Source organism: Rattus rattus, chromosome 8 (assembly GCF_011064425.1).
Source record: "Rattus rattus isolate New Zealand chromosome 8, Rrattus_CSIRO_v1, whole genome shotgun sequence".
Taxonomy (NCBI): domain Eukaryota; kingdom Metazoa; phylum Chordata; class Mammalia; order Rodentia; family Muridae; genus Rattus; species Rattus rattus.
Window position 1 is genome coordinate 9,553,147 of NC_046161.1, and position 27,419 is coordinate 9,580,565.

General features: G+C 45.0%; 1 protein-coding gene across 1 annotated transcript in view; it reads left to right on the forward strand.

The window, feature by feature from the left end:
- Positions 1 to 26,436, forward strand: part of Maml2 (mastermind like transcriptional coactivator 2) — a 318,634-nt gene extending 292,198 nt beyond the window's left edge. Inside the window, 3 exon segments of the mRNA XM_032910711.1 lie at positions 14,298 to 14,501; positions 19,121 to 19,232; positions 22,534 to 26,436. Coding sequence (XP_032766602.1) covers positions 14,298 to 14,501; positions 19,121 to 19,232; positions 22,534 to 23,540 — 1,323 coding nt within the window. The 3' untranslated portion in view covers positions 23,541 to 26,436.
- Positions 26,437 to 27,419: the final 983 nt, after the last annotated feature.

The following is a 27,419-nucleotide window of genomic DNA, read 5'->3' on the forward strand; positions in this document are numbered from 1 at the left end:
ATCCCTTCAGGCAGGGCACAGTAGAGCTCAGAGACAGGAAACCTGCCAGCCTGCCTCCTCTGGAGGAACACGTGCAGCAGGGAACAAGGAGCCACTTAATGATTAATCACTGTCAACCTTTGTTCTGGCTAAAGACTCGGTGGTTGGGCGAGATTTGTAACGAGGGTCTGTTTGGAGTCTGTTGCTATGAGATTGCATTCGCTCTGCAGTGGCTGGAAAGCTCAGTGTGCTTTTGCCCAGTGGGGCTAACTTGAAAGTGCACGCACAGTGCCTGCTAGAGGTGAGGAAGAGGCTTTGGGAAGATCCCCTCCCCGGCATCCAGCCTCCCCGGCATCCAGAGCCCGAGAAAGGACAGTGAGACCAACCCTAGGCTTGGCTTAGTTGACGTGAGATTTTTCACAAATTCTAGGAAACTGACAATAAGTGAAATAGATCAAGGTGATTTATAAAGGAACGGACAAAGACACACTCCTAAAGTGTACACAGAAGTACACAGACAGCGCATAAACACGCCCACACACAGCTTTTCAGAAAGCAAAATGTAAGCTGATGTCACCGTTCCTTTTAGCAATAAGAACTGAATCGTGAATTTCAAGCCAAATTCCTCCTTACCAGGTTCCATAAAAGGCCGGAGTCTCTCTTGACATTTTCTTTAAAGTTAAGGGAAAAAATAATCTTACTGTCGATTAGTTGGCTTGTAGACTTTTACACTGGCATTTACAAACCTTCGTTTCACTAACAAGACGCATTTTAAAGGAGGAAAGCAGTATTTTAAAATTCAAATAATTATTCTGTGTTGATGTGGATTTACAAAGCTATGGAGTTTTTAATGGAATCTTTATAAGCATTACTGTATCGTTAATCTAAGATCTATGTGTTGGCGGAAGCATTGATATAGACTAGGGAGTGTAGGTGAGACTTTCAGATGAGTGATCTCTCTCCCTCTGTCTCTCTCTCCATCTCTCCCTCTCCCCTTCCTCCAACAAATAAATGTGGTTACCATTGTCTTGATGAGTCTGTAAAATGGAACTTACATTGTGTTTTCTAGCTGGATTGTAGCTGTTAGTGTCAAAGCTCTAAGTGTCATCCCTTCCCTTAGCCCAACTACAGTGAACTCAGAAAAGCCGAGTAAGAACTGGTTGGGCCTCAAAACCCATCCAAAATGCCTGTCTGGGGGACTCCCTGTCCCTGCCTGTTCTGCAGGTGGCCACCAGCTCTCCACTTAACATCTAAGGAGATTCGGTAATCACAGTGACTCAGAGCTGGGGACAGCAAATCCCGAAGTCCCAGTGTCTCCTCCAAACAAGAGAAATCCAGTTTTCATTTAAGTATCTGAATAGAATCCATTTTCCTTGGGAAAGTACTCTTGATCTGTAAACCTTGCAGTGTTCATTATATTGAGGCTATGTTCAAATACAACCCATGAGTAAAGAAAAGGGGAGAAAGTTTTCTTTTCTGACGACCATAATTATCTGTTGCTCTTATAATATGATGACGTAATTAAGAAAATCGCCATGATGGTGGGCACTGTAACTAGTTGAGACCTTAGAGCTGTCGGAGAATAGATCAACCCTGATGCTACCCTGTGTCCCCGCTCTTCTTCGGGAAGCTCCATTAATCTTGGTAGGCCTGACGGATTCCCTAGCCTTGACCACAGGTATTTACATGAAGGAGCTTGACCATTTTGTGATGCTGGTCCCTGAGCGCATGTCCTTGAACACTATTTTGAAGCAGCTCAACTCTTTAGGAGAACTGGAAGACGTATCAAAATAAATCACTTTATACAGAGCACTGTGAGCTATTATTTGCATTTAAATAGAAACACCACAGCCTGCCCTTACTGTGACAAATGCGCGTTGGTGACTGACCACATTTCTGATTCCCCTAAGTGGTAACTGTGTCTATCAAAGTCTGCGTTTCCCTCCCAGTCGCTGGAAGCTTGCAGGCTTGTAAGTGTGTGTGTAATGGCTGTTTCTGGGAATATTGGATTTGACCGTTGAATAGATCCGCCACATACCAAGAGCCTCTTTCTGATCTTCATGAGTGACAAATACAGCACGATTGGTGGGGTCACCTAACTCACACCGTGCTTCCCCGTGCGAACAGTGACTGCCCCACCAGCTCCTATGAGCCATACAGGTTACAGTGTAAGGACGCGGCAAAGCGCTGACGGGAGCCGCATCCTAATCACCAAGGAGAGGACGGTAAATCCAGCTGCCAGAGACGGGCTGGAGACAGAGAGCAGAGACCCTGGGTGGAGGCATTCACCTGCACTGGGATGGGGAGGACACTCACTGCAGGACAGCAGTCCCCGGGCTCGACCATTGTCACGCCGGGTGCTGTTTACTTACCTGTAACCAGCTGAATTACTTTCCCTAACACAGTAAGTTAAGAGCTCACTTTAACACCACGCCTAACAGTGTAGTTTTGTATTAAAGCGCATAGGTTTAATTAACTCTCCAAATACTCGGAGACTGGCTCTGCATCACACAGTGCTAAAGCTGGCCGGGAACCTTGAAAGCAGCAACTTTTAAAAACAACGCTGACCCCTCCGTGGTGTAGGAGAAGCGGTTTCTATAGGAGAAAAGCAGAAGAGAGTGCCGTGGGAGAGTCAGACGAGCACGGTGAACTGAAAATCTATTAGGCAAAGCAGGCCCTCGGGTGAGATGATCCAGCTGCGCCTTGCTGATACCAAAGCAGCCACAGAAGCCAACGTTGTCAACTTAAACATTCTTTTCAAAAAACTCTTTTCTTTTGCAATATGCATATGCAGTTGATATCAAGCTGCATGGTGTCCAATGGTGTGGCATTCCACAGGCTTGGCCCAAGCTCTGCCAAACCTACAGGGGATGTGACCAGCCGTTGTTTTTAAACTTTTGTCTCATTTCCGTCTTAGAATAGCTGACTAGCAATACTTTTCAGTTCTAAAGGGATCCAATTGGCTCAAATTTAGTCATAGTCTTGACTTAAATGTTAGACGTATACTACATGAGCGGTTGGAGTCAGGCAGCTATTAAGGAGTGACAGTGAACCCGGGTGTGTATTCCCTTAAGAGTGGCTTTGGAAAGCAGAGACCATCTAAACCCTGGAGACTGCACCACATATCCGTCTCCTCGTGTCTGCTCGACCGATCAGCAGTTAGGAGAATAAGCCACAAATGTTTACCCAATTCAAAGATGGCTGGCCAGTTGGAGTTCCAATCCAGAGTCTGTACGCAGTTACAAGTAACAGAACCCAGTGCAACCACCCTACCCACACCGCTGAGAAACAGGGCTCCCAAGTTCCTGTCCATCTGTACTGTGGAGTTTACAGCCCCGGCTCTAGTGGCAAGCAGGGCTCTCGTGGCGAGCAGGGCTCTCGTGGCGAGCAGGGCTCTCGTGGCGAGCAGGGCTCTCGTGGCGAGCAGGGCTCTCGTGGCGAGCAGGGCTCTCGTGGCGAGCAGGGCTCTCGTGGCGAGCAGGGCTCTCGTGGCGAGCAGGGCTCTCGTGGCGAGCAGGGCTCTCGTGGCGAGCAGGGCTCTTGCATTGACTAACAACTGGTGCTCCAAGCTGGGACACTGGGTGTTATTCCCAAATTTGGTATTTGTAACTGGATTAAAGGTATTCAATATACACGTTACTTTCTCAACACGTGGACTTCAAAAAGCTTGTAAGTGAAGTTTATTCGATTTTTTAATCAAATATCTGTGACTTATTGGACAAATAATTTCAAGTGTGACATATTGTCTCTCCGAGAGAGATCCCCAGTCTACTACTCAGCAAATCTCTCTCAACATCCTCACTACCCTTCTTCTCAGTCATGGCTACAAGGTGACTGCAGAGTGGGCATTTGTGCAGCTGACTTAATCAAAACCGCTAGAAAATATAAGGCCAAAACCTCATTGACCTGCCTCATTCTCAGAGTAGATTTTTTTTATTTACTGTTACCATTTTTCTGAAACGTTGCTGTGGTACCTTCCACATAAAAATGTATTTGTGTAGTTTACACAAATAAGATTTGGAAAGTAGCCTAATTTTCTAGGTACTGATTCAAGAGAAATCCCCACCCTTTTGAAAATTTTTTTTTCCCTTACAGTCATAAGGAGAACTCGGCTCTTTTAAGTCCAACTGAAGCATTTAGTGGCTTGTATCCTAATCCAGCGAACGTTTCAGTGCTGTGTGCTACAGAGAGCACATGGCTCCTTCCTAAAGTCCCGTGTGGCCGTTACAATGAAGCGCTCGAAAGGTCAAAGAGCACGAAGTCGTTTGAAGACACTAACCAGGCAGTGTACACTGCTTGCTACTCTGTAGTTCCAAGGCACTAAACGGAACATGACAGTGGATATTTCCTGTTTCTCTTTTAAAAGGAGTGACTTTGCTCAGATTTGTTTTGTACATTTTGGTACAGAACAGAGAATCAAGGCTTAGAAATTAGTCCCAGGAAATTGTAAGGGTTTTTGTTCTTGTTTGTTCTTTGCTTTTGTTTTTCCTTTTTGTTTTCTTCTTTTGCTCAGAACTAAGGAAAAGAGAGACCTTCTTACAGAATCACTTGAGAACTTATACCAGAGCTTCACGATTTTGCACTGTGCTTTCTGAAAATTATGCGTGTGAATATGTCACATTCGGTCTACACATTTCTCCGGTGTTTTCATCGCAAGCTTCCACTCGTTTACAGAAGAAAAGGAACACTTAGAGACCCCATCCTTTACCCCACCTGGCCTGAAGCCTTCATTTGATTATGACAGAGGCAGGAGATTATGGTTTTGCATGCTGTGTTGTTAAACCATATTTTAGACTCAGCTGAGAAACAGGAATTGAATTGTTTTCTTCCTGTGGTGTGTATTGTTCACTTGACCAAACACAAAAGGAATTTCAACTATTTGGTCAGATTAGAACTAAGATTATAATCTAAATTCCACACTTTAAAGTTGGAGGGCATAAGGTCCCAAAAGTCACAAAGAACCCATTATTGACTGGGTCCATAGGTCACAGGGGCCAACTCCAAGTAGAATGTACTTATATATAAATATATATAAACTGTAAGTCGATAAGAGTTAAAAATAAATGCTAGCTTTCCTTCAGCGCTGAGTGCATCTGTGCTGCATATTAAAACACCACAGACCCCGGCACTTACAAAGTCTGTGAAAAGCAGTTCTCCAGATTCTGCAGCCTGAGAAAGCCAAAGTCCGGGTGCGAGCACCGCATCTGCGGAGGCCTCTTTCATCAATGGCTTCTTCCTTCAAGGCAGACAGGAGAAGGTGTAATAAACTGAGGTGATTCCTCTTCGAAGGAGCTCGGAGAGTCTTTTTAAAAGGCCCTGCCTGTTCATTCCAGCGTGAGGATAAAGTTTCAGTGTGAGTTTTGGAGGGTTATTCAGCCGCAGCTAACACTGCCTGTGTTAGCGGGACACGGGGGCTCAAGTCTGCAATCCTGGCACCCAGGATGTGGCAGCAGACGGACCAGGAGTTCAAGGTCTGCTTTAGCTACCTACTGAGTCTGACACCAGCCTGACTCCAGCTAAACAGAAGAAAACAAAACACGCAAACAAACAGAAACCATGAGGCTGAAGAGATGGCGCCGCAATTAAGAGCATCAACCAACTGGGATCGATTCCCAGCACCCTTAAGGCTGCTCACAGGGAATGCAATGCCCCCTTCTGGCCTCCATTGGTACTGCTTGTACATAGCAAACAGCCATACTAGCAGACAAGACAACTAGACACATAAAATGAAAACACACACACACACACACACACACACACGCACACACACACACACACACACACACACACACACACACACACGTTACATTCATTGGGAGGCAAAGGCTCTGACTGACATGATATTACTGGAGTCCCTCAGCAATCGTACAAGGCACTATTACTTAAGGAATGGCATCGACACCATTGATGAGATACAGTCTACCACCGATCAAACTGCACACAAATACTGCTTCCAGGTCGTTTTCATTTGGTAGAAGCAGTATTGATGATGCTTAGTTCCATAGGTGCATGGGACTGAGTGGTTACTGCTCATTGGCGTATCGACAGTGTTAATACAAACCCCGCATCGCTTACTGTGCTGTCACGTAGCTAAGTAATGTTTGTTAACGGCCAGGTTAGTTGAAGCAGAGAGCTTAGTACCAATCTGAAGTTGGATGCGTGCTCTACTGAACTATACTCCACTCACTGCATGCTGCTTGGTCTTAAAAATCTTCCAATACCATTTTAACCCCATACAGCTTGTTGGATAGTCGAATGGGGATTTTAGCTCATTATATCTGCTGCCCACCTTTCAAATTGCTTTTTAGGACATGGGAGTATTTTCTAACATTCTGTGTATTAACAAGCTCCTTTTTTTTTTTTTTTTTTTGCCTTTTAGAACAAGTTTCTTTATTCTTCTCTCCTCTGATTTAAATTTGGAGCAATAATGAAAATATTGTTATAGTAGGGATTAAACAAGATGTCAAGCCTTTGATATGTGACCTCTAGCTCTCAAACCCTGTCACCTGCTAATGGGATATTTCGGGTTGCACAGCACTGCCGTTCTCTCTGTGGTCATTGCTGGTGACAACATGAAGTTCCTGATCCCCCACCCTTGGAAGCATCATCTCATGGGGGCTCTGTGAGGTAATGCACCCATTTGCAAACACTGGAACATGGCTCCCTGCCTGACTTACTTTCTCCTCTACTGTGGTTTCCTACTCACTCCCAAAGAGATTAGCACTTCAACACCTTGTGTCTCATCGACAGGAAGGTCTGTCCTTGTTTCTACGCTGAACTGCTTCCTTGTTCCTTCGTGGAAATCTTTAAGATCAAGAACCATTAATACACAGAAAGTCCACCATACCCAAGCACTACCCTGATTACTGTACCTCCGTCATCCAAGTATGTTGCTAGGAGACAGATGGGTATAGACTATGGAGCTCTTGCACTGACAAAAGCTGTGGCTGGCATGGGCTAGTGCCATTTGTCACAGACACAGACCCTCAACCTTAGGGACTCTGAGAGGACTGCCTAATAGACATTTTAACTGAGCCCAGGAAAAGGAAGTCTCAGCTGGCTGGGAGGGGAAAGCAGAAGAGGAATGTTCCAGACAGATAGAATTATTATGGTTTGAATGAGAGTGTCCCCATATGCTCTGTATTTAAATACCTAGTCCCTGGCTGGCGGTTCTGTCTGTAAGACATATCATTATGTTCACAAACAAATCTTTGATGAGCAGAGGGTGAACTTCACAGGCTGAGGTCTGAAGATGGTCTGGACACATTTGGGGAATTTATAAACCTCTTGAAACAAAAGACGAAGTTGTTGGTTTCTCTGTGTGCTTGCGAAGATGGAAAGAGAGGCAGAATCGATAGCCTTATGCAATCTTCTCAGGGCATCATAATACAATAGCACATTTGGCCCTAGAGACAAAGAACTCAAGGCCAACTTGCAGAGCAGAAATCTCAGGTCCACCACAAAGGGCCTTCTAAAGCTGAAGAATTTCTCATTTAAGAAAAATGTCTCGTTCCTTGCTCTGAGTGAGTACATTTTTCCCACTCCGCCCTGACCCACTGATGTTCTGTTCCTGGCCACAGTCCACCCCAGAGATGCCTCCTCATGGAACGGCTCTCACAGCCAACCCATAATAGGTGTCCACCCCAAAGCCTAAGAATAGACACAGTGTTCTGGTGACTTGAATATTAGGCAATCTCTGGACAAAACCTCATTTCCATTGGTGGAACCAGAGAGAATATACATTGCAGGCTCAGACTTTCCCTGCTGAGCAAGTACTGTAAAGAAACACATCCACCTGGTGATCTACCTCAAAGGAAAATGCTACAATCACAACATTTTTCCTTCCTTATCAAACTCCACCTCCAAGGCCCCATCCCCCCCATACCTAGAGACAATGCCAAGGCCCCCACACACACTTCTATCAGGCAAGATGAAAAATCTCGTAAGCAAATGAATCTTCTCTTTTACGTCTTTTAAAGTGTGTGTGTGTGTGCGCGTGCGTGCGTGCGTGCGTGCGTGCGTGCGTGCGTGCGCATGGCACATGGAGACCAGAATAGTGTGTCAGTCCCCTGGAGCTGGAGTATCATGTCACTGTCAACAGCCATGTGTATACAAGGAACTGAATTCAGATCCTCTGCAAGAGCAGTACATGCTTTTAGCCACTGGCCATGTCTGTCAGGCAGTGAATATTTTATATAATACATTTCTCAGGATTTAGACGTGCATGCTCCCTCTCTCAGTCAGATACGTGACCCTGTGTAACTGAAGTCCTTAAGGATTGGAGGTTATATCTCCATCTAAAATGTGGAGTTGGACAGGGACTTTGTAAGTTCCTTCCATTCCCAATGGACGCCATGGGTGATGGGGCAGCAGGGGGGAGGAATCAGGACATTAATGGGAACACATATCATGATAGCATTTCTCATTTAGTTTGCCAATTACTTCCGAGAATTTCAGGCTCCCTTCCCTAAAGCAAACCCCACCCAATTTAATGCCAAAGATTAAAGTTTCTAGCATAAATAAGCAGGAAAGAGCCAACAGATTTGTTCTGTTAAGGCCAGATATATTTGGGTCACAGGGTTTCAGTCACAGCCTTTGAACTCTGTCATTCTAATGTACAAGCAGTTACAGACAATGTGTAAGTGAATGTGTAGGATCCTAATCTGATGACATTCTATTTACTAAGAAAAGGTGGCCAGTGGGATGTGGAACAACCTCTGTGTCATTTATGGACCCTTGAAACTGAGCCCTGACGTCTGCAGCCAGAGACAGAAATGTCTTAGGTTTCCTCACTCCATCTGATGCAGATCCCTGACAGATCCCTCTGCAGCAATTGTCCTTGTGTCAAACGAGGGCCATTCAATCACGCCAGCTGCCCTCCGCCGCCTCCCCAAGCAAACCCCCGCATAAATGATTTGAAGGGTCTGGTTTATCAGCTCGGGCAGTTCGTCTCTCAGGCAGAGGTATAAATAAATGGCTTTATCTGCAGACGGTGCTGAAGTCGCAGAGCCCGGCGGAACAGTTGAGCCGTTAGTTCACCGAGACAGGGAATGCAGAAGGGAGAGGAGAAGAAAGATTGATTGAACAGCAAACCAGCTCGTGACATGTACTGTACAGGCCTGCCCAGCTGGGTACTTTACCTTGAATTTGTTTTGCAAATTGCAGATGCCTAGCTCCAGGAGCCAAGAAAAAGCAAGGGTAGTCAAACCACCCAAAATACTCCCAGGGGCCTCTAGGAACTCTAAGGACTTTGTTTCGTGAGGGGGGAAATCATTAAATCTCCTCCTTGTTAACTAGAGACACAGAGAGCCATCTCATTCAGATGTGTAGAATAGCACATTTCTTTAGCTAGTCTTTAAGTAACAAGAGAACGGTATTTATTTACAAGCTTGGAGTCGTTTGTGAAAGCTGCTGTGTGTCTGTACAGCTCATAAAACTGTTTTAACAATGACTAAATTCAATGAGCCACACCATATCAAATATCTCTCAAGGAGCTGGCAGATTCCTTTCTTTGCTGTCTTCTGACATGCCTAATACGCTAGCTTCCTACCTCTGGCTGAAGTCAGTTCTCCATGACAGGAGGAATCCTTGTTTCACATTAGAACACAATAACTAACCATATCGTTCTTCTTTTGTAGCATCTGTTAGAGACATTACTCACGTACTGGCCACGACACACTGAGATTCTTTGTTGAAGTAAGATCCACCTGCCAGCCTCTGTACCTTCCATTTGATCCTAAGATTTTTTTCATACAAACTGTTTCATTAAATATATATTCTAAGTTGAGGCCTCAACCTCCACAGCTCTGGGCACCTGAGGACACCTGAGGGTGGGAGAGGTGCTCTTCCCCAGGGAACAGTACACCAATCCCTTGTCCAGTGACAAACAGTTGCCCTGAAAACACGCATACAAGTAAAACTATACAGGGCTAACGGGTTACATTTAGAGGTATATATGTATAATCAAACACACCTGTGCATGCAATAACATGCTGAAAAGGGTCATGACTTTGAAGTAGAGTAGAGAGGGCTGTATGGGAGAAAAGGAGAGAGGGAAAAGTAAGTTACATTAGCAAAGAACTTAGAGTAGAAAGTGTGTGTGTATGTATGTGCATGTATGTGTGTAGATGTATATGTGTGCATGTATGTGTGTAGATGTATGTGTGTGCATGTATGTATGTGGATGTGTGTATGGATATATGTGTGTGCATGTATGTGTGTGGATATGTGTGCATGTGTGTGTGGATGTATATGTGTACATGGATGTGTGTGCATGTGTGTATATGTGTGGATATGTGTGTGCATGTACGTGTGTATGTGTGTGTCTGTGTTTATGTGTCTGTGTGTATGAGTGTGTGTACATGTGTGTGTGTCTATGTATCTGTGTGTGTATATGTGTATGAGTTTGTGTCTGTGTGTGTGTGTCTGTGTGTATGTGTGTATGTGTTTATGTGTGTGTGCGTGTCTGTGTGTATGTGCATATGCATATGTGTATGTATATGTATGTATATGTATGTGTGTATGTGTGTGTATGTGTGTATGTGTGTGTATGTGTGTGTGTCTCTGTGTGTGTGTGTGTATTCTAAAGTTGGATGAGGGAATGCACACCTATAATCTCAACATACATACATACCTCAGGTAGGAAAACTTGACTACATACTAAATGTAAATGAAGACAGGGTGGATTAGCATCAAACATTACAGCATTAGAACTTAAAACAGAAAGAAAAAACATAAACGAAAGGTACTTCAACTATTTTAATCGGGTGTGTGTTTGAAACTTGTTACCAAATCAATCTTTGACTCCAGCTACTCTAGAACCTTGGCTTTTCCATGCCTTCAGCACTCACACCGTGGGAATGACATGAGTCATTCACAGTCACGCAAGCACACACACATACACGCACACACACACACAGTATCATGGAAGGTAAGGATGAGCCAACCTTACCACGGTTCGATTTTCCAGGAGGAAAGTTGTCCTGGGTGGGGAAGAAACAGTCGATGTCTGCAGTGTTGAGCTCTCGATGGCTGAGTCTGGGGGTAGCAATGAGGCTGGCTGTGGAAACCAGAGCCAATGCACTGGAGCATATTTTTCTTTCAAAATATTTTATGTACTGCAGTTTGCACAACATCTTGGCAATGAAGGCATGTCTGTGAAGGAGGTGTCTTGTGTTTCACAGCTAACATAAGGGCAAAAAATATGACAGCAGCTAAAAGTGACTTCAATCACGAACTGAAGGAGTGTGTAAGAGCACCATGGTAAGGTCTGTGGGCTGCGAGTTCAGAGGTAAAAACCAACAAACTTCCAAGAGAATGCATTTCCCTCTCTCTCTTCCACACCAGGACATGTCCCTCCACTCCAGCACGGCTTTCAAATTTGGACAACACTTGAGACTTTAGGGAAAAAGGTCCTAGAATATTTTTGGTATTGTCTAGGAATGAAACTAAGTTTAGAACAGTCCATCTGCTTGATTAGAGAGAAAAAGAGCTGCGTTTTCTTGGCATGCGCATCCTTTCTAAATCTCAGAGATGGGCGTCGTTCCAGATTTCTCTGGAAATCATTCTGAAGCTCACCAGTTCTGCCAACACTAAACACGCTGTCCATCTCTTTTCGTGTAGCTATTTTTTAAGTTATATTTTATTTCTTCGTTAGAAGTTTCATGTATTACTGCAATGTAGTTTGCTCCTAGAGAGCCTTTGCTTCCTTCCAACTTCCCCTCGCGCCTCCCAGTCCTTCCCAACCTCGCGTTCTCTCTTTTCTGGGTTATTAGTAACTCTGAGTCCGACTGGTACTGTGGATGTGTTCGTGCGTGAGGGACCATGCCTTGGGGGATGGACACCTACCCGTGTAGCTTGTAGACTCGTGTGTTGGCTGAGGGTGTAGATCTGTGTGTCCCCTCCCAGTTCCAAAGGGACTCTGTGCGTCTGGTCAAGTTTTCATAGAACAGCTTGCAGTGGCCTGCACGGCTAACTTACCTGCTTCCAAAGGGGAAAGATAAAAATAAAAATGCACGACTGAAATGGCACTAGCAGCGATGAGTGGCCGTTGTTAAAGCCATTTGTTGGAGCAGCCATTTGATGGTCAGGGTCGTCGGTGATGTGGTGCCTCAGTACTGCATGCATTTTTCCTGTTCCCATTTTACAGATGAGGAAAGCGAACTCACTTCTTCTGGACTCCCACCTAATAAATGCTAGAACCAGGGCATGGCGTGGGCACACCACACCCCAGAGCTCCTGCTTCCGTCCACTACTGTCATGCGAGGAGATAAAACAAGTCCTTTGGAGTTTTGTCTACCTGTCTGCCCATCATTTCCTTTAAACATGAAATATATTTTTTTATCTCAAAGCCTTGCACAAAGCTTCAGGTTGTATCTTGGAAAAGACTGTTGAGGTTGAAATGGAGCACAGGCACAAGTACTGCTTCCAGTGTGTTCTCTGCTTGATTCCTTCCCTTCCAATGGTCCTCCCACCCCTCCCACCCTGCCTCCTTCCTCCCACCTAAGCAGACTCTGCTTCTGTCTCCTTTATCAGTCCTCCCCTCCCCCCCCCGCCCCCTGTATTTCCTACCCTGCTTTCCTTCCAAGACAATCAACTCTATGGATGTTTCTCTGTTCCACTCTGCCAGGGACTCGCAAGCCCTTGTCCTCAAGTCCACATTCCTAGTGGCTTTTAAGACACATGGGGGCAGATGACTTCTGGGGATTTAAAGTAGAGAGAATGTCACGAGAAGATGGCTGTACTGGTAGATGGCTCATACAAAATCCCATCTTCCGTGTTTACCGCCTCAGCTTAGAGCAGCACCGTACCGCGACAGGGAGGGGCATCTTTCAGTCAGGCTGGCCTGGCTCCAAAGCCTCCTCCACGTTCACACCTCCAGCTCCAAGGTCTCCTTCAGCTCAGATACCTCATCTGCAAAGCTGAAATAAGAATACTAGTCCGTGATCGTTTTTGTGGGAGGATTGGATGAACGGTGTAAAGCAGTCTTGGTGTGTGGCTGTCCTCACAATTATTCTAGATCCCTTGGCGGATCAAAAGTTGCTGTTTGATATGCTATTAAGATACAGTTTCTGACTGCACTGGATATCAGACTGGCAGCTCTCTACTTAAAAAATAAAAAGGCTTAGTAGATAACACAGTTTTTAATGGAATAAATGGGAAGGCAAGTCCCAAGAATGGTGGACCACCCCAACTACTCAGGCATCGTGAGTTCCTGTCTTAATCTGCCGTAAGCCCTTTGCCATCACCCTGGAGAGTAAGAGTTGAACTGCTTTGCTTCTGGGTACTTCATGTTTCCCAAAGGCATCATGAGAGTGACCTGGTGCGTGTGTGAAGCAGCCTGTCTCCCGGATCACTATCTTTCGTGGGTGAAGATTCTTGATGTACTTCCATTACATAGCCTAAATTTTGATTTTACTATCTTTCATTTGTTGTGTGTTGTACTTTGAGACTTTGCCTCCTCTATCCCAGGTTGGCCTTGAACTTGTTATATATCAGAGGATGACCTTGAACCCATAGTCCTCCTGCCTCCACCTTCTGAGAGTTGGAATGACAAGAATATTTCACTATACCCAGGCTGACATTACAATTCCTAACCTCTGTGATATGAGCATTTTCCAACCATTGGTTAGATATGAATTCTGCATGGAGACTGTGTTTTCCAGTCTTCTCGGTGTCCTTCTAGTAGGACATAATGACACCTCAGAGGGCTTAGCTCTTGTCCCTGCAGGGTTCTTATAATGAATGTATCAATGCCTGAAAACTGGTGGATTCCTCAGATCAAAGTGGTAATTCCCCAATATACAGTATTATTTGATACATGACGATATTTTCTTCATCACTGTCAGTACATGGGGTGTCCCCTTAGCATAAACTGCTGTGGGATTAATGAGTCTCTAAGTAGAGGACAAATGCCTCCTGCCTTCTGTCCAGAACGTCTATCCAACTTTAAACACATGGTTGGAAAGTCCATTTTCGTTGTAGGGTCAGAAATAACAAATGCACACTGACTTGTGAGAGAAAAGAAATGGCTGCCACTCTCTAATGCCTTTGCTTCAGAGAAGTTGAGGTTGTGACTGAATATTTTCTTTAAGGTCCCATGAACACCTCTGGACTGAGGAGACTACTAGGAGTCCGATGCCCACCATTCTCCTTCCTGCTCTGCTGCCTGTTCAAAAGCAATTCTCCAGATGTCCAACCTTCTAATCAAACTCGATTTCCGAGGGGATGAAAATATGTGGAATCTAAGCTTATCATCTTTGCACTCCTCGTGTCTTATTTAATTCACAGTAGCTTCCCTCCTCCTCTCTCTTCCACAGGATCAACACTCTGTGGTAGGCCAGAGCACAGGCCCCAGTCCAAGTCCCAACTCCTGCTCAAATCCAAACACTGGAAGTGGTTACATGAACTCCCAGCAGTCCCTGTTGAATCAGCAGATGATGGGGAAGAAACAGACCCTGCAGAGGCCAACCATGGAGCAGAAGCAGCAACTTCTCCTCCAGCAGCAGATGCTGGCTGACGCGGTAAAGCTTTCTCTGAACTTCTACTGTGGACACTTGTTGGCCCTGGAGGGAAAACATGTCCCCTGTCCTTCTGTTTCTTGCCGTGTTCAACTCGTTTACTTACGTGATAGCAGGGAGGGTGGGGTGAATCCAGCAGGCATTAAACTGTATGGATTTAAACTGCAGGGGAGCAGGAGAAAGCCTGATTTACCAGCTGCTACGCATATGGAGTACACAGCCCTCGATGACTAGCCCTGCCCAGTTCAGGAATGTCTGTGGCCAGCAGGGCATTTGAAGGGAGCAAAGGAAAGCTCGGTTGTTCCCAGTCTCAAGGGTGGAAATAGTGACCTGCACTTTAATCACCCCAACTCCAAACTGATTTTTAGAGGTAAATGGGTTTTAAAGGAAAGTTTTAAAGGCCAGCATGGAGTTTCACCACCAAGATTTGGTTTCCCAAAAAGCAAAGCATCTCAGAATGGGGGCTGTTTTTAAAAAAGAACATTTTAAATGAATTTCCATTTCACTATATTTGCCTGACCCCTAAGAACCACAGGGTTGTTTTTCCCAAACACCACCAGAGCCTTGGTCCCATATTTATGTGCCCATTCCTCTGTATCCTTAGACATCAGCACACACATCAACCCAAACTCTGCTTCCTAAGACTGCAGCACCCTCTCCCGTCAGCCTGTCCCATCCAATGAAATCAAAGGGACAAAGCCAAACAGTTCAGGGTCAATAGACCTACAGAAAAAGGGAGAGCGAGGTCAGGCGGTGCAGCTCAGTGAGAGGCTATCTGCCTAGTACGCCTGAGGTCCTGGGTTCGAGCCCAACAGTGCAAGATGTGGAAGACGAACTAAATCATTTTATATTCAAGGAACTTTTTAGAAACAGCCAGAAATGTCAGGTGTTACAAACACTATGAATCCTGAAAGACCATGAAGATACAAGCTGCAAACGAAAGAACCCCTTCCCCTCTCGTTGTCCTAACGGACCCTCCTGCAGGAAAATCACAAGAAAAAAAAATCACATAAATAGGCTATTGTAAAGTGTATGCTTAAATGCTGTGCTGTGGGAATTGCTAGAAATGTCTGCAGAGCAGAAGTTACCTCCAAGGATCAGAAGGCGCAGAGGAAGTTGGAGGAAGAGTAGGCGGCGTGGAGATGCGGATGTCATCCCAATCCAAAGATGTAGCACACTCAAGACACCGGTACTGTCAAGGCATAGAGTGTGTTCAGGGATGGAGAAGGGCAGGACATGGAGGCCAGGGGAAGGAGCTTGCTAAGTCACACTGTCTAAAAAGCAGCCGCTTTTTAAAAAAAGTAACACTGTGTTCAGATTTGTATCCAACCAAAGACAGGGGCTGGTAGGAGAGACTGTCCAGCTCGTTTGAAAATATGGCAAATCATCTCCCAAAATGAGGTAAAATTTGGCTTTGACCTGGTAAGGCTACAGCATTCTGATAGAAACGGTGGAAGCCACAGTTTTAAGCAGAGGGCAGACCAAAGGAGGCAGCCCTGGTTTCTTGTACTGGTTAGTCACTCGTCAAACTAGTAACAATGTAGCAAGCACAGGAGTCTTTAAGTGGCATATGGAAGTGAGCCCTTAAGCTACCAGGTCTGAAATCTGTGGTCAAGCCTGCTCCTCCCTGTCTTTTATCTTTATACTCGGAATAGTCTAGAAACAAGGGTGAGGAGGAAAGCATCGTTTCCAACTGACGTACTGGCAAGATTTTATTATTCCCATTGACACTGCAAATTTGATCAGTTTTACACGATGGAGTTTCCGGGTTTTCTGCTTCCCTTACAAGACCCTGATTAAAAGTGACACACACATTCTTGAGGAGCTGGTGATGGTGCTGGCCAGACTCCCACTGGCACCCTGTTGAGTCTCCCTGGACAGGTGCAAAGGGCAGTGGTAGGATGAATGAAAACGGAGCTGCGTTTTCTGTGGTCCTTACAAAGCAGCCCACGTCTCTTTGTCTGGATGCCATTGAGGGTGCCTATGCTTTTTAGCATATCCAGGAAGAAGCAGTCTTTGATGCCCCTTTACATTAGCATACGCTTTGTAGTCATTCAAGGCCTTGGCAAGGCCAGTCAGGCACCTAAATAGAGGCGTTTTCTCATAAAACTTCCTTAGTCTTACTCTCTACTGTTCTCCCACCAGTGAGGCACAAAAACAAAAAAAAGTGAGACCGGATGCACTCACTCCCGCCATCATCATTACGAACACACATTGTAAACCTACTGTGTGCCAGGCGTCATGCTGAGGTTCTACAGAACAAAAGGATCCATCCTTATACAAGAGATTCTAGAACCTCCCAAATATTACACTTTTATGACTAAGGGTGAGACAGATACCACTGAAGCAAGAGAGACTGGGCGGGCTGTGATGAAAAGTTCATTTGACACAGAGGTGATTTCCACAATAGGTGTGCGTTTAGACTGGAGCCTTGCTGTAGCTTCTTCTGTTCGGTGTTGTTGTCCAATCCGCTCTGACCTTGTAGCACAGCAAGAATACGTTGTATCTGCACATCTGTGCTGCATCTATGTACCTTAAAACAGAGTTTTAAGAAACTCAGGTTTCCAGAGATCTATATGCTAAGGCTTTGAACAAATTGACTGATCAGTTGGAGAAAGAAAATGCCAGTTGCTTAAGATACATTAAGTCAATCTGGATTTGAAATCTAGTGCGTGATTTGGAATCAAGGAACTAATTTTCCTCACACACAGACTCACTCTCTCTCTCTCTCTCTCTCTCTCTCTCACACACACACACACACACACACACACACACACACACACACACACACGTGCATGCACAAATGCTTCTTGGAAAAGAGATTTCATAAAATCCCATTCTTGGCCTAAAAGTTGAAACTGTCACTTTACACACATGTTTACAGCAAGGTTGCTTGCTCATAGCCACACTGGGTTGGTGGAGGACCCCAGGTCCTTCCTTAAACAGTTAGGGTTTAGACAAAACCACTCCCCGCTGACCACTTTTTCCCTTAATTTGTAAAGCCCTGTTTTAAAACAAAATGCAATCCATGTGTTTCTGATTCATTTACACTTAGCTCATCGAAATTGTGTTTTATATGAACTACTTGGTGTTCAAAAACACTCTATGAGTCTTTCAAGTTTATTTTTTTCTTAGAAACAAGAAATGAATTTGGTTTGTTGTTATTTTAAGGCCCTTCCCTGCCCGCTCAGCACACACACATCCCACTAGGAATTTCAGAGCTATGAGTTTGGGTGGCACTAACGCAGCATTGGCTCTGGCTAATGGCCTCATCCGTTACAGTTTTTCTCTGTATTTATTGACTTTCCTATAATTACAGTTTTCTGTCTCTACCTATGCCAATTATTCTTATCTTCAGAAATGGATATTGCTTTAGAGTGCAAACAGAATTGCACTAAAGCAATTCTAGAAAGTTCCCAAATGCGCACCAAGAGAGAAAAGAAGCAGGCACCCCTGTCCAGAGCTGATAGCAAGCGCACGGCTCAACTTTCTCGTTTTCTATATAATAGAGTCTCATCGCCAACCTCACACAAGGTTAGTGTGATGTCATGATAAACTAAGACCAAATAGGCTGCTTGGTAATATTTTCTCAGAACAAACAAGGTAAATATGTGACCCCCAAATACAAATACTAAATGTTATCCTCTCCTGCAAATGGGCAATAGCTGCCTCTCTCATCAATCTAGGAAAATAATCCACTTACCTAGGTCACCCACGCCCAAGTCTTGTGATAGAGTCGTTCTCAGCCCTCAAGAGACAACTGCCCAAATTCACTTACTAGGAAAAAAAATCTAAAGGAAGCTGGTTCTGGAACTTTCTGTACTTTTCAAAGAGGACACTGAGAAGGTCTTTGTATTCAGTGGCATGAAAGATTCTGAGTTCCTGACTCTGGAATTTGTATCCGTTGTTATTTCTGTGTGACCCTGGGCCAGTTACTTAACCTAATGAAACTTGCATGTCCTCTTTTAAATGATAACAGCCACCACGTTACCTTGAAACATTGGCTAAGAGCAGGTAGAGAAGTCCTGTGCCTGTGGTGCCGGTGCTAATCTGAACGGTTAGCAAGTCTCCGGATACCTCTTCCACAGCGAGTTGGCAGAACGGCCAGATCAAGTTACTGACAGCCCAGATGTTCTCTGTTTATCTGGCTGGCCAGTTGTTTCCCATAGTCAGTAGACAAGAAAGCTCATCAGACAGGCTACAACAAAACACAAACCCACAGGCATTCAGTTAGGAGTGAACTTTAGAAAATGGAAGGGAGCATGCTCAGTGGGCACAAGGCAGGTGCGGAAGTGTATAAAGTAGCAGAAACTTCCACACCGGAAGTGATGCAAACTGAAAGTCCTGTCTCTGAATTTACACCACCACATAAAGCATAACCTGAAACCCACACAGCGAAATCGCTCTGTTCCTCCGACCGAGTCCTCACCGTACAGCCTAGGCTTGCTTCGAGCTTGTGGTCTTCCTGCCGCTACTTCCAGAGCACTGGGAGCTCAGGTATACACCGCCATGCTTAGACAAAATTATTCTTATACTTCTACCTTTTTGAACATCATGCAGATTTTTTTTTAAGCGGAAAAAGTGTTCGCTCAATTCAATAGGTTTTCATTTGTGTTTTCAAGGAGAAACTTTCCCCTCAGGATCAGATGAACCGACATCTGACAAGACCGCCCCCAGACTACAAAGACCAAAGAAGAAATGCGGGCAGCCTGCAGCCAGCTGCTCAGTATTCTGGTAAGAGTTCTTTGAAATAAATACAAATCATGACTGAAAAAGGAAGACGATTCTACTTCCGCCATTTCCTTTCCCCGTCGTAGAGGATTTATCTACCCTAAACCTTTCTCTAGCTCCCACTTAGCTTTCAGATCCAAACATTTAAAAGCCAGTGTTATGGCTTAGACCTGTATTCACAGCACTCTTGAGGCAGGAGGAGCACTGTGAGTTCCAGTTCAGCCTGGGCTACATAGTAAGTTCCATGATAGCCCAGGTTATAGTATGAGATTCTTTATTCCATCATCCTAAACACACACACAAACACACACACACACACTTAGTCTTTTCTCGAGTTCTTGCTTGTCCTTGCTCTGTGCTTACATGTTCTCTTGTGAGAACCTTAAAAATTTGAATATTTTCTAACCGCCGTGTTCTTTGATGGTCAAGTAGAAACATCTCCCTTTTAGAACATCGGCTGGCAACTTTCATAAAGTCTTTCCTCGCCCTGCCTTTGAGCCCATCTCCCCAAGTATTCTTGTCCAAAGACAATACACCCTGCCAACGAGGAATTATTAAAAAGCAGATCATGTTTTATGAAGCCTTCCTTGACCAAAGGTGAATTCTGTTTAAGTCACAGAACCAACGTTTTTAATCACACCGTTTCTCAGAAGGAAATGGGCGGTAAGGACCTGCAGTGAAATCTCTCTTCTGTATCCCCAGGATGGGAGCCTAGGGTCTTCACAGTGTCGTCAGAGCACAGGCTTCTGTTTTCTTTCTGCCTCCTTAGCGTGTGGCTCCCATCCTGAGGCCTGCACCTTAGCCACCACAGCAGTAGCCTCCATATCTGTTTCCAGGCAGGGAGAGGAAGGAAGAACAGGTTAGCAAACGCCTGGAGGAGCCACGCCCCCTCGCGAAGCAGTCTGCTGGGGCCTCTGCCCACTTTTATCCCTGGCCAGAGGTGTTCCTACGGGGCTTCCATCAGCAAGAAAACGCAATAGTACGTGCTTTGTCACATGACCACATTGCTGTAAATATCAGGGCTCTGTCTGAGGGGAAGACAGGCACAGGACAAGGACACCCACCCAGTGGCCCCTTCCAAGGAAAGTCTATGCTTCTCCTGAGAGCGGTCTTTTGCATATCATTGCTGACCCCAAGTGAATATTTCCCTTCCTGTGCCTTTGAGAACAAAACAGGCAACAGCAGAGCAAGGCAACCCCCTTCGTGTTGCTTTAAATTTTAATGTTTGTCTGGAAACAATTCTTCCCCGGCTATCATATCAGGGTAAAGAACAAAGAGAATCTGTCATTACTTACATCCACTGCACATTAGCGGCATCTAAATCTTAACTGCTGTTTTGTAAGCTTTATGGAAATTCTCTCTGCTTTGGTTCTTTTAAAATGCTCTTTTCCAGGCCGGCGAGATGGCTCAGTGAGTAAAGGAGCTTGCTGCCAAGCCTGATGACTTACGGTCTACCTCACAGACCACGCTGGAAAGAGAGAACCACCTCCCACACACACTTTTCTGACTTTCATGTGTGTAACGGCACTCCCATGCCCAACACACATACACAAATGCACACAAAAGTAATCAAATGAAAAATGCAAAACAAAACAAACAAAAAAAACCCCTGCCTTCTCTACATGTCTTTTTAGGGTGTATCATTCTAACGAGACAGCGGAATATGGTTTTGGTTGGGAGGGGTCTTTGGAAAGCATTCTCCCATTGAGTAGCACTCTAGCTTTAAAACTTCTTATTTTTCCCCACATTACTTGCACACAACAAATTCCCTTGCCACAAAAATCTTCATCTGCAAAGATGGCATTGCTTAAATCCATAGCCCCTCACTCTGATTTTGCCTCATCATATACCGATGTGTAGTGCATCATAAAGGATCTTGGGGGAGGAGGTAGGAGAGACTCTCCCTGCACTGGAAGAACATGTGGTCTGCTTAGGGATGCATTTTGCAAAGCTACTGTGTTGCCTTGGCCCTGTCTTTTGGGTTATACCTCATAACGCATCATCTTCAACCAGCAGGGGTCACTTGTGGGCATGCTCTTCACTCTTATTTCATACATGTGTGTGTGTGCATGTGTGTGCATGTGTGTGTTTCTGTTTCAATATCTTCATCACAGGATTATCTTTCTCTGGGCCTTGTCCTTCATTAATCTCTTTTATTAAATCATTCAAAATTCAATTGAACAACAATTCTGTCGACCATTATACTTGGAATACAGCTGTAAAACAAACAAGAGAAAAGGTCTTCCCTTGCAGAGTTTGTCATCTAAAGGTACTTTTCTCCCCTCCATTTTTGCTCGCAATCTGATTGCCCAGGGTTACTTCAAACCTAACTGAGCCAGGGATATCTCATTGCATGGATTAGTCACTGTTTGTTGAATGGAGCCATCCTGTTCATCAACTTGGGATTCGGTTATTGCACCCCCACCCCGCCCCCAATTAGTTGTTGACAGGCATCAGTTTAACTGGTAACCCTTTCAAGGCTTGCTGGATTACCTGAGTGCTCAGTGGAAGGGTCAAACAGAAAAATGGCAGCCGTAAAAACCAAGACACATTAGGAAAAGCTTCCCAACAGAGCTTCAGGCTGAGTCTGAAACCTGAGGAAAATATAAGGCTCAGGGGCTTAGCGGCCATCATGGGAGCAGGAAACGGATGAGCAAAGGTGGCTGGTGGTGTGTTCCACAGCAGTGCCCTAGGAACTGCGCATCCTCCAGCAGGCTTCCCATATGGAAATAATCACCAGATCAGATTACATCAAAGTCCAGATTCCTGAGACTTTGCTCGCCCTTTGGATACAGGAAAGCCACTTACAGCAGCTTCCTGAAGGAGGGCGATGCAGATAAAGAATTAATCTTGATTGTCTAGGTCACGGGTTAGGAATATTAGTGTGGTAGCCATGAAGAGGATTTATCCTTCACTTCCTCATCGCGACCCTGGGGTGAAGAGTAACCCGGATTTCATGACAGCTAGCTAACCAAAGTTGTAATCTTCGAACTTGGAACATAATAAAAATAATTCAAAACAAAAGATTGATTATTACCTCAGTGACTTCAGAACACAAATAAAAACTGTAAAACAGAACCATTCTATTTCGCTATGCTTTCTGTAATGTGTTGACTTTTAACCAGGAGTGGCTCAGGGCAATGCTTTCTCCCAAATCTCTTCTGTTCTTTTTTTGCAGTATGTTTGTTATGTTTTTGTCTGTATTATCTTGCATATGAAAGTAGTTCTGGAGGTGGTGAGTTGTTCAGGCTTCGATAAGCGATGCTGTTCTGTCAGGAATGACTGATTCTCTTCTCTGTCTTAGGCGGCCCCTCTTCCGTGAGTTTAAACTCTAACCAGGCGTTGGCAAACCCAGTCTCAACGCACACCATTTTAACTCCGAACGCCAGCCTCATGTCTACATCTCATGGCATGAGAATGCCATTGCTATCCACAGTTCAGAACATAGGGATGTATGGAAACCTGCCTTGTAACCAGCCTGGCACCTACAGTGTCACTTCAGCAATGAACCAGCTGACCCAACAGAGAAATACAACTCAACTGATAACGAATCAGAACAACCCTCTGATGCCACGGCCGCCTCCCTTGGGGGCAAGTACCGGTAACAACGGGGCCGCCTTCGGGGCTGGACCTGCTGGCAGTCCACAGCAGTTAAGGCCAAATCTGGCTCACGGGTTGGCAGGCATGACAGCCCAGAGGTCATCAACTGTCATGATCACAGCCAGCGCGACAGCAACAAACTGGGCTTCCCAAGAGGTGACAGGGAAACAACAGGAAGCCCTCAAACCCACAGGAGTCCGCTTCCCAACGAGTACACCTGCCTATACCCCAAACCAGTCACTGCAACCAGTAGGGAGCCAGCCATTCTCCCAGAGGGCAGTGGCGCCCCCTAGCCAGTTAACGCCGGCAGTGCAGATGAGACCTGTGAACCAAATGAACCAGACATTAAATGGGCAAACCTTGGGTCCGCTCAGGGGTTTGAACCTCAGACCCAGTCAGCTGACCACCCAGAATCTGTCTAACATGAACCCACCAGGGACAGGATTGAATCCGCCGAGGACAGGCGCCAACCAGCCTCCGTCCCTGACACCCAACACATTTCCTTCATCCAACCAAAGTTCTAGGGCTTTTCAAGGACCCGACCATGGCAGCGATTTAGCTTTTGACTTCCTCAGCCAACAGAGCGACAGCATGGGCCCTGCCCTAAACAGTGATGCTGACTTCATCGATTCTTTATTGAAGACGGAGCCCGGCAACGACGACTGGATGAAAGACATCAACCTCGATGAGATCCTGGGGAGCAATTCCTAAGGTGGGCGGACGGTGGCCTGGAGGCTCCAAGCAGGGTTTACCGAGGATACTGTAACGCCGAACTGCTGATGTCCGACTGGACTACAGACATCAAAACAGAAGGTCGGCAGGAGCCACAGTGGTGAACATTTTGGTTCACATGCTTGATTTTAAAAATCCTGAGCCTGAGAGTGAAACATTGAGATCGTTTTTCTCCCTGCGTGAACTTCGGGATTGTGTTATGCAGTTTATCCAAACACAACTGTGATGCTGATGTGTAATTAATTGTGTAAAATGGTCTTCCCGAGTTCCTTTTCTCAGTGAAGGAAGTACAATGGAACTTGAGACCTGTTTCAATCCCACGTCGTAGAGAGGTGCTTGTTCTAAGCACCGGGCAACCGGCTGTCACCTAGTAGATAAATACGCTTTGACTTCTCTGTGGTTATTTGTCCTAAAGCTTTCAGGAAAGATGGAAATGTTCCATGGTTGTTTGGAGTAACCTACAGGTGTCCTACGAAAGAGAGCACCAGAGAACCTAGAAGCTATCCAGCAGATTAATTGATTTCTTTCCTAGATGCACTCCTCATTTTTGTAATTTTTCCCACATGTTTTGTGTTTTGGTGGGGTGCCGTGTCTCACGATAAAACAGGAATGCAGGGCTTACAACCTGACTGGGGCTTCCCTCCTAATTTTTGTAGATAACCAAGACTGGTCCTGATCACACCGAAATATCAGTGCACAACCGCCTCCATGGAATGTCACTTCAAAAAATAAAACATTAAACCTTCCCATGTAGGAGAGAAACATGGCTGAGGATAACCAGCGATGTCACTCACTGTGGTTGCTAGCCACTGGTTTGTTCCCAAGCAGAGTGAAATGGAGTCTTGTCCTATTTTTTTGGTAGCCAGAGACTGGTTTTAAGGAAGGAAGGAAGGAAGGAAGGAAGGAAGGAAGGAAGGAAGGAAGGAAGGAGTGAATTAGAGTCAGATTAGAGAATATCCTGTTCTGGTTGGAGATAAGAAACAGGGAGAGGCATGAGAGGGCACAAAGCTCTTTCACAGAGCTCAGAGGAAACTGACAGACAATGTAGGCCTTCCTTAGACACACTACGTGGACTTAGGTGAGCAGCTGAGCCCAATGTGGTCTCTGTTCACTCACTCTATTTACAATGCAGTACGTCCTTGCCATGTGGTGGCTGGGCCTTCTTACCCAGGTTTCCTCCCTCAGGGCTGAGTATTATAGCAAAAGTGCATGTGTCTGGGTCACTGAGCCTCAGTGCCCACAGCTATGTACACTGCAGAGTGGAGCAGGTGTCCAGGCTTGAGAGGGCTCTAAAGACCACTACCACCTTCCTAAATCCAGAGAAACAAAGGCTACTCTCAACCTTTGAGTTAGACATCCACACACTAAAATACCAACTGTGACTAAGCAAGTCATCTAAGCAACCAGTCTTCACAGACCTGTCCAGAAAGGGGACACTTTCTTTTTAAAGCTCTGCAAAATCCCCTTCCCGTCTTTATGATGCCTTTGGGCTCTGTCTTTCCCACTGCACCAATATCACTGGCTCAGAATCTTTTCTGGGCTGGTTTGTAAATATTAATAAATTACTTGTTTTGTAAACTTTTGTAAAGAATATTTTGGTAGAAATACTTAAAACATATTCTTTGGATTATATTTATACATATGTGAAATAAATATACTATCGAAAGGTTATATTTTATACAAAAAGTAAATTGTTACCTTTTGTATGCTAATATACAGAGTTTTGTATAATACGATGGTTTATTTTTAGCTCCACATTTAAACCATAGGTGACTGAGTGGAAACTTTGAAAAAACCACCAAGAGGCTTGTCAGGTAAATGCGTATCCTGAGACCTCACTCGGAAAGCATTCCAGGTTCCCATCCCTCCCCAGTCGCCTTCTTTTCCTGCTCAGAGCCTTCCGTTAGCCCACAGTTCCCATATCTCATTTGGTGATCCTACTGTGCACACTGTACCAGTCCCTGCTGCATGTGTCCTACTGTGTGTCTCCCCATTATACAAAACAGTGTTTCCCCATGAAGAGAAGAGAGGAAGGACAATGTATATATATATAAACGCCGTGATCTCGTGACTCCTCCAGATTGCTGTACATATCTGCAGCACTTCTCAGTCTCCAGCTTTGTAACTCAGCTCGTCCCACCCTAACACAAATAGGACATTCTACAGCAGCTGTCCAGGTGTCCAACTGAAGAGGCAAAGGAAACAAAACGGTCGGCTTTCTATCTTAATGTGAATTTCATAATTAATGTCTATTTATTCAGCTATTCATTAAAATACAGGATTCTTTGGGGGAGGGGTGGTGTGATCTGTCGTTTTTCTGTTTGTTGGCAGCCTATTACCAAAGATGATGTAATTTTCCTGAAAGCTGAGATAATGACAATTTGATAGACAAACTCAGTAAGGGCCTCAGGATCTACAAATAAGAGATACTGGGATACCAACTCCCATTTACAGACGTGCCAGACCACTTAATTCCTGATATTGTTTATCATTCTGACATATAACAGAGAAGGTAAGAGTTGTTTCTTTTTCTTCTCCTTCCCCTTCTCCTCCTCCTCCTTCTCCCTCTCCTTCTTCTCCTTCTTCTCCTCCTTCTTCTCTGTCTCCTTCTTCTCCTTCTTCTCCTCCCCTCCTCCCCCCTCCTCCTCATCATCATCCTCTTCCTCCTCCTCCCTCTAATTAAGAGACTAGAAAGTTATGTAGGTAAATAATTACTTCTTGGCTTTGTGTTCAGCCCAATGAATGGAGTCACTGCGTGAAATGCTGATGTCACCTGCATTGCTGTCCTGAACCCACGAATGTAAAGATTTCAACTTGTAATACAAGCATTTTGTATTGTGTGTAATTCCATGTGTAAAAAAAATAGTTTAAAAACTATTCACAAGTGGTTTTCTTCTGTGAAGTCGTACTGTCAGTCGCCAATAACATGATTACAGTTAGGATAACCAATGTTAACCGTAACGGGCACATTTACACAAATCGTTCTTTTTAAAGTTATGTGTATGTGTGGCGTGTATCTGTGGGTGCTGGTGCCCGCCAAAGCTAGAGGATGTCCTGGAGATGGAGTCACAGGCCGTGATGAGCCAACTTTTGAGGGAACTGAACCCAGGTCTTCTGAAGGATAGTGACTACCACCCTCAGATGCTAAGGCATCTCTCAGGCCCCAGACAACTGTATGGTGCAGGAAGCTTTAGACAGTAGTAAAATGCAGACTCCTCTCTTTCCAGCGGTCATCTGTTCACTAAGAAAGCCTGTGTCTTACGCTCGAGATTATATATGCAGGGCCAGGCAGACGGTAGGATGGCAGAGACAGTGGTAAAAGAATGAGAAATCTCAGTCTCCAGCACCCACGTAAAAAGCTGGGTGTGGTGATGCACACTACTGATGGAGGAGCAGCAACAGCCAAGCTAGCCTAACTGCCAAGCTCCAGGCCAGTGAGGGATCCTGTCTGAAAAGAAGTGAGTAGTGTTCCTGATGATGACATGTGATGTCATAGTGTGGCCCCACACACACACACATGCATGCACACACACACACACACACACACACACACACGTGCATGCACACACACAGAGAGAGAGAGAGAGAGAGAGATCCATGAGCACCCCCACACACACACACACACATCAACATGCACACACATCAACATGCACACACATCAACATGCACACACATGCAAGCACACATGCACACTCAGGCATAAAAATAAAATAATAAAATTTTATATATGTAACATCTACTAAATGCCGAGGATTACTTCTGAGGCACCATGATCAATTGTCTGTCCTGATATGTGGCACTGGTCATAGGCTGTGTGAACACAGAGCTTAGTAAACACACCTGACTATACATATTTCC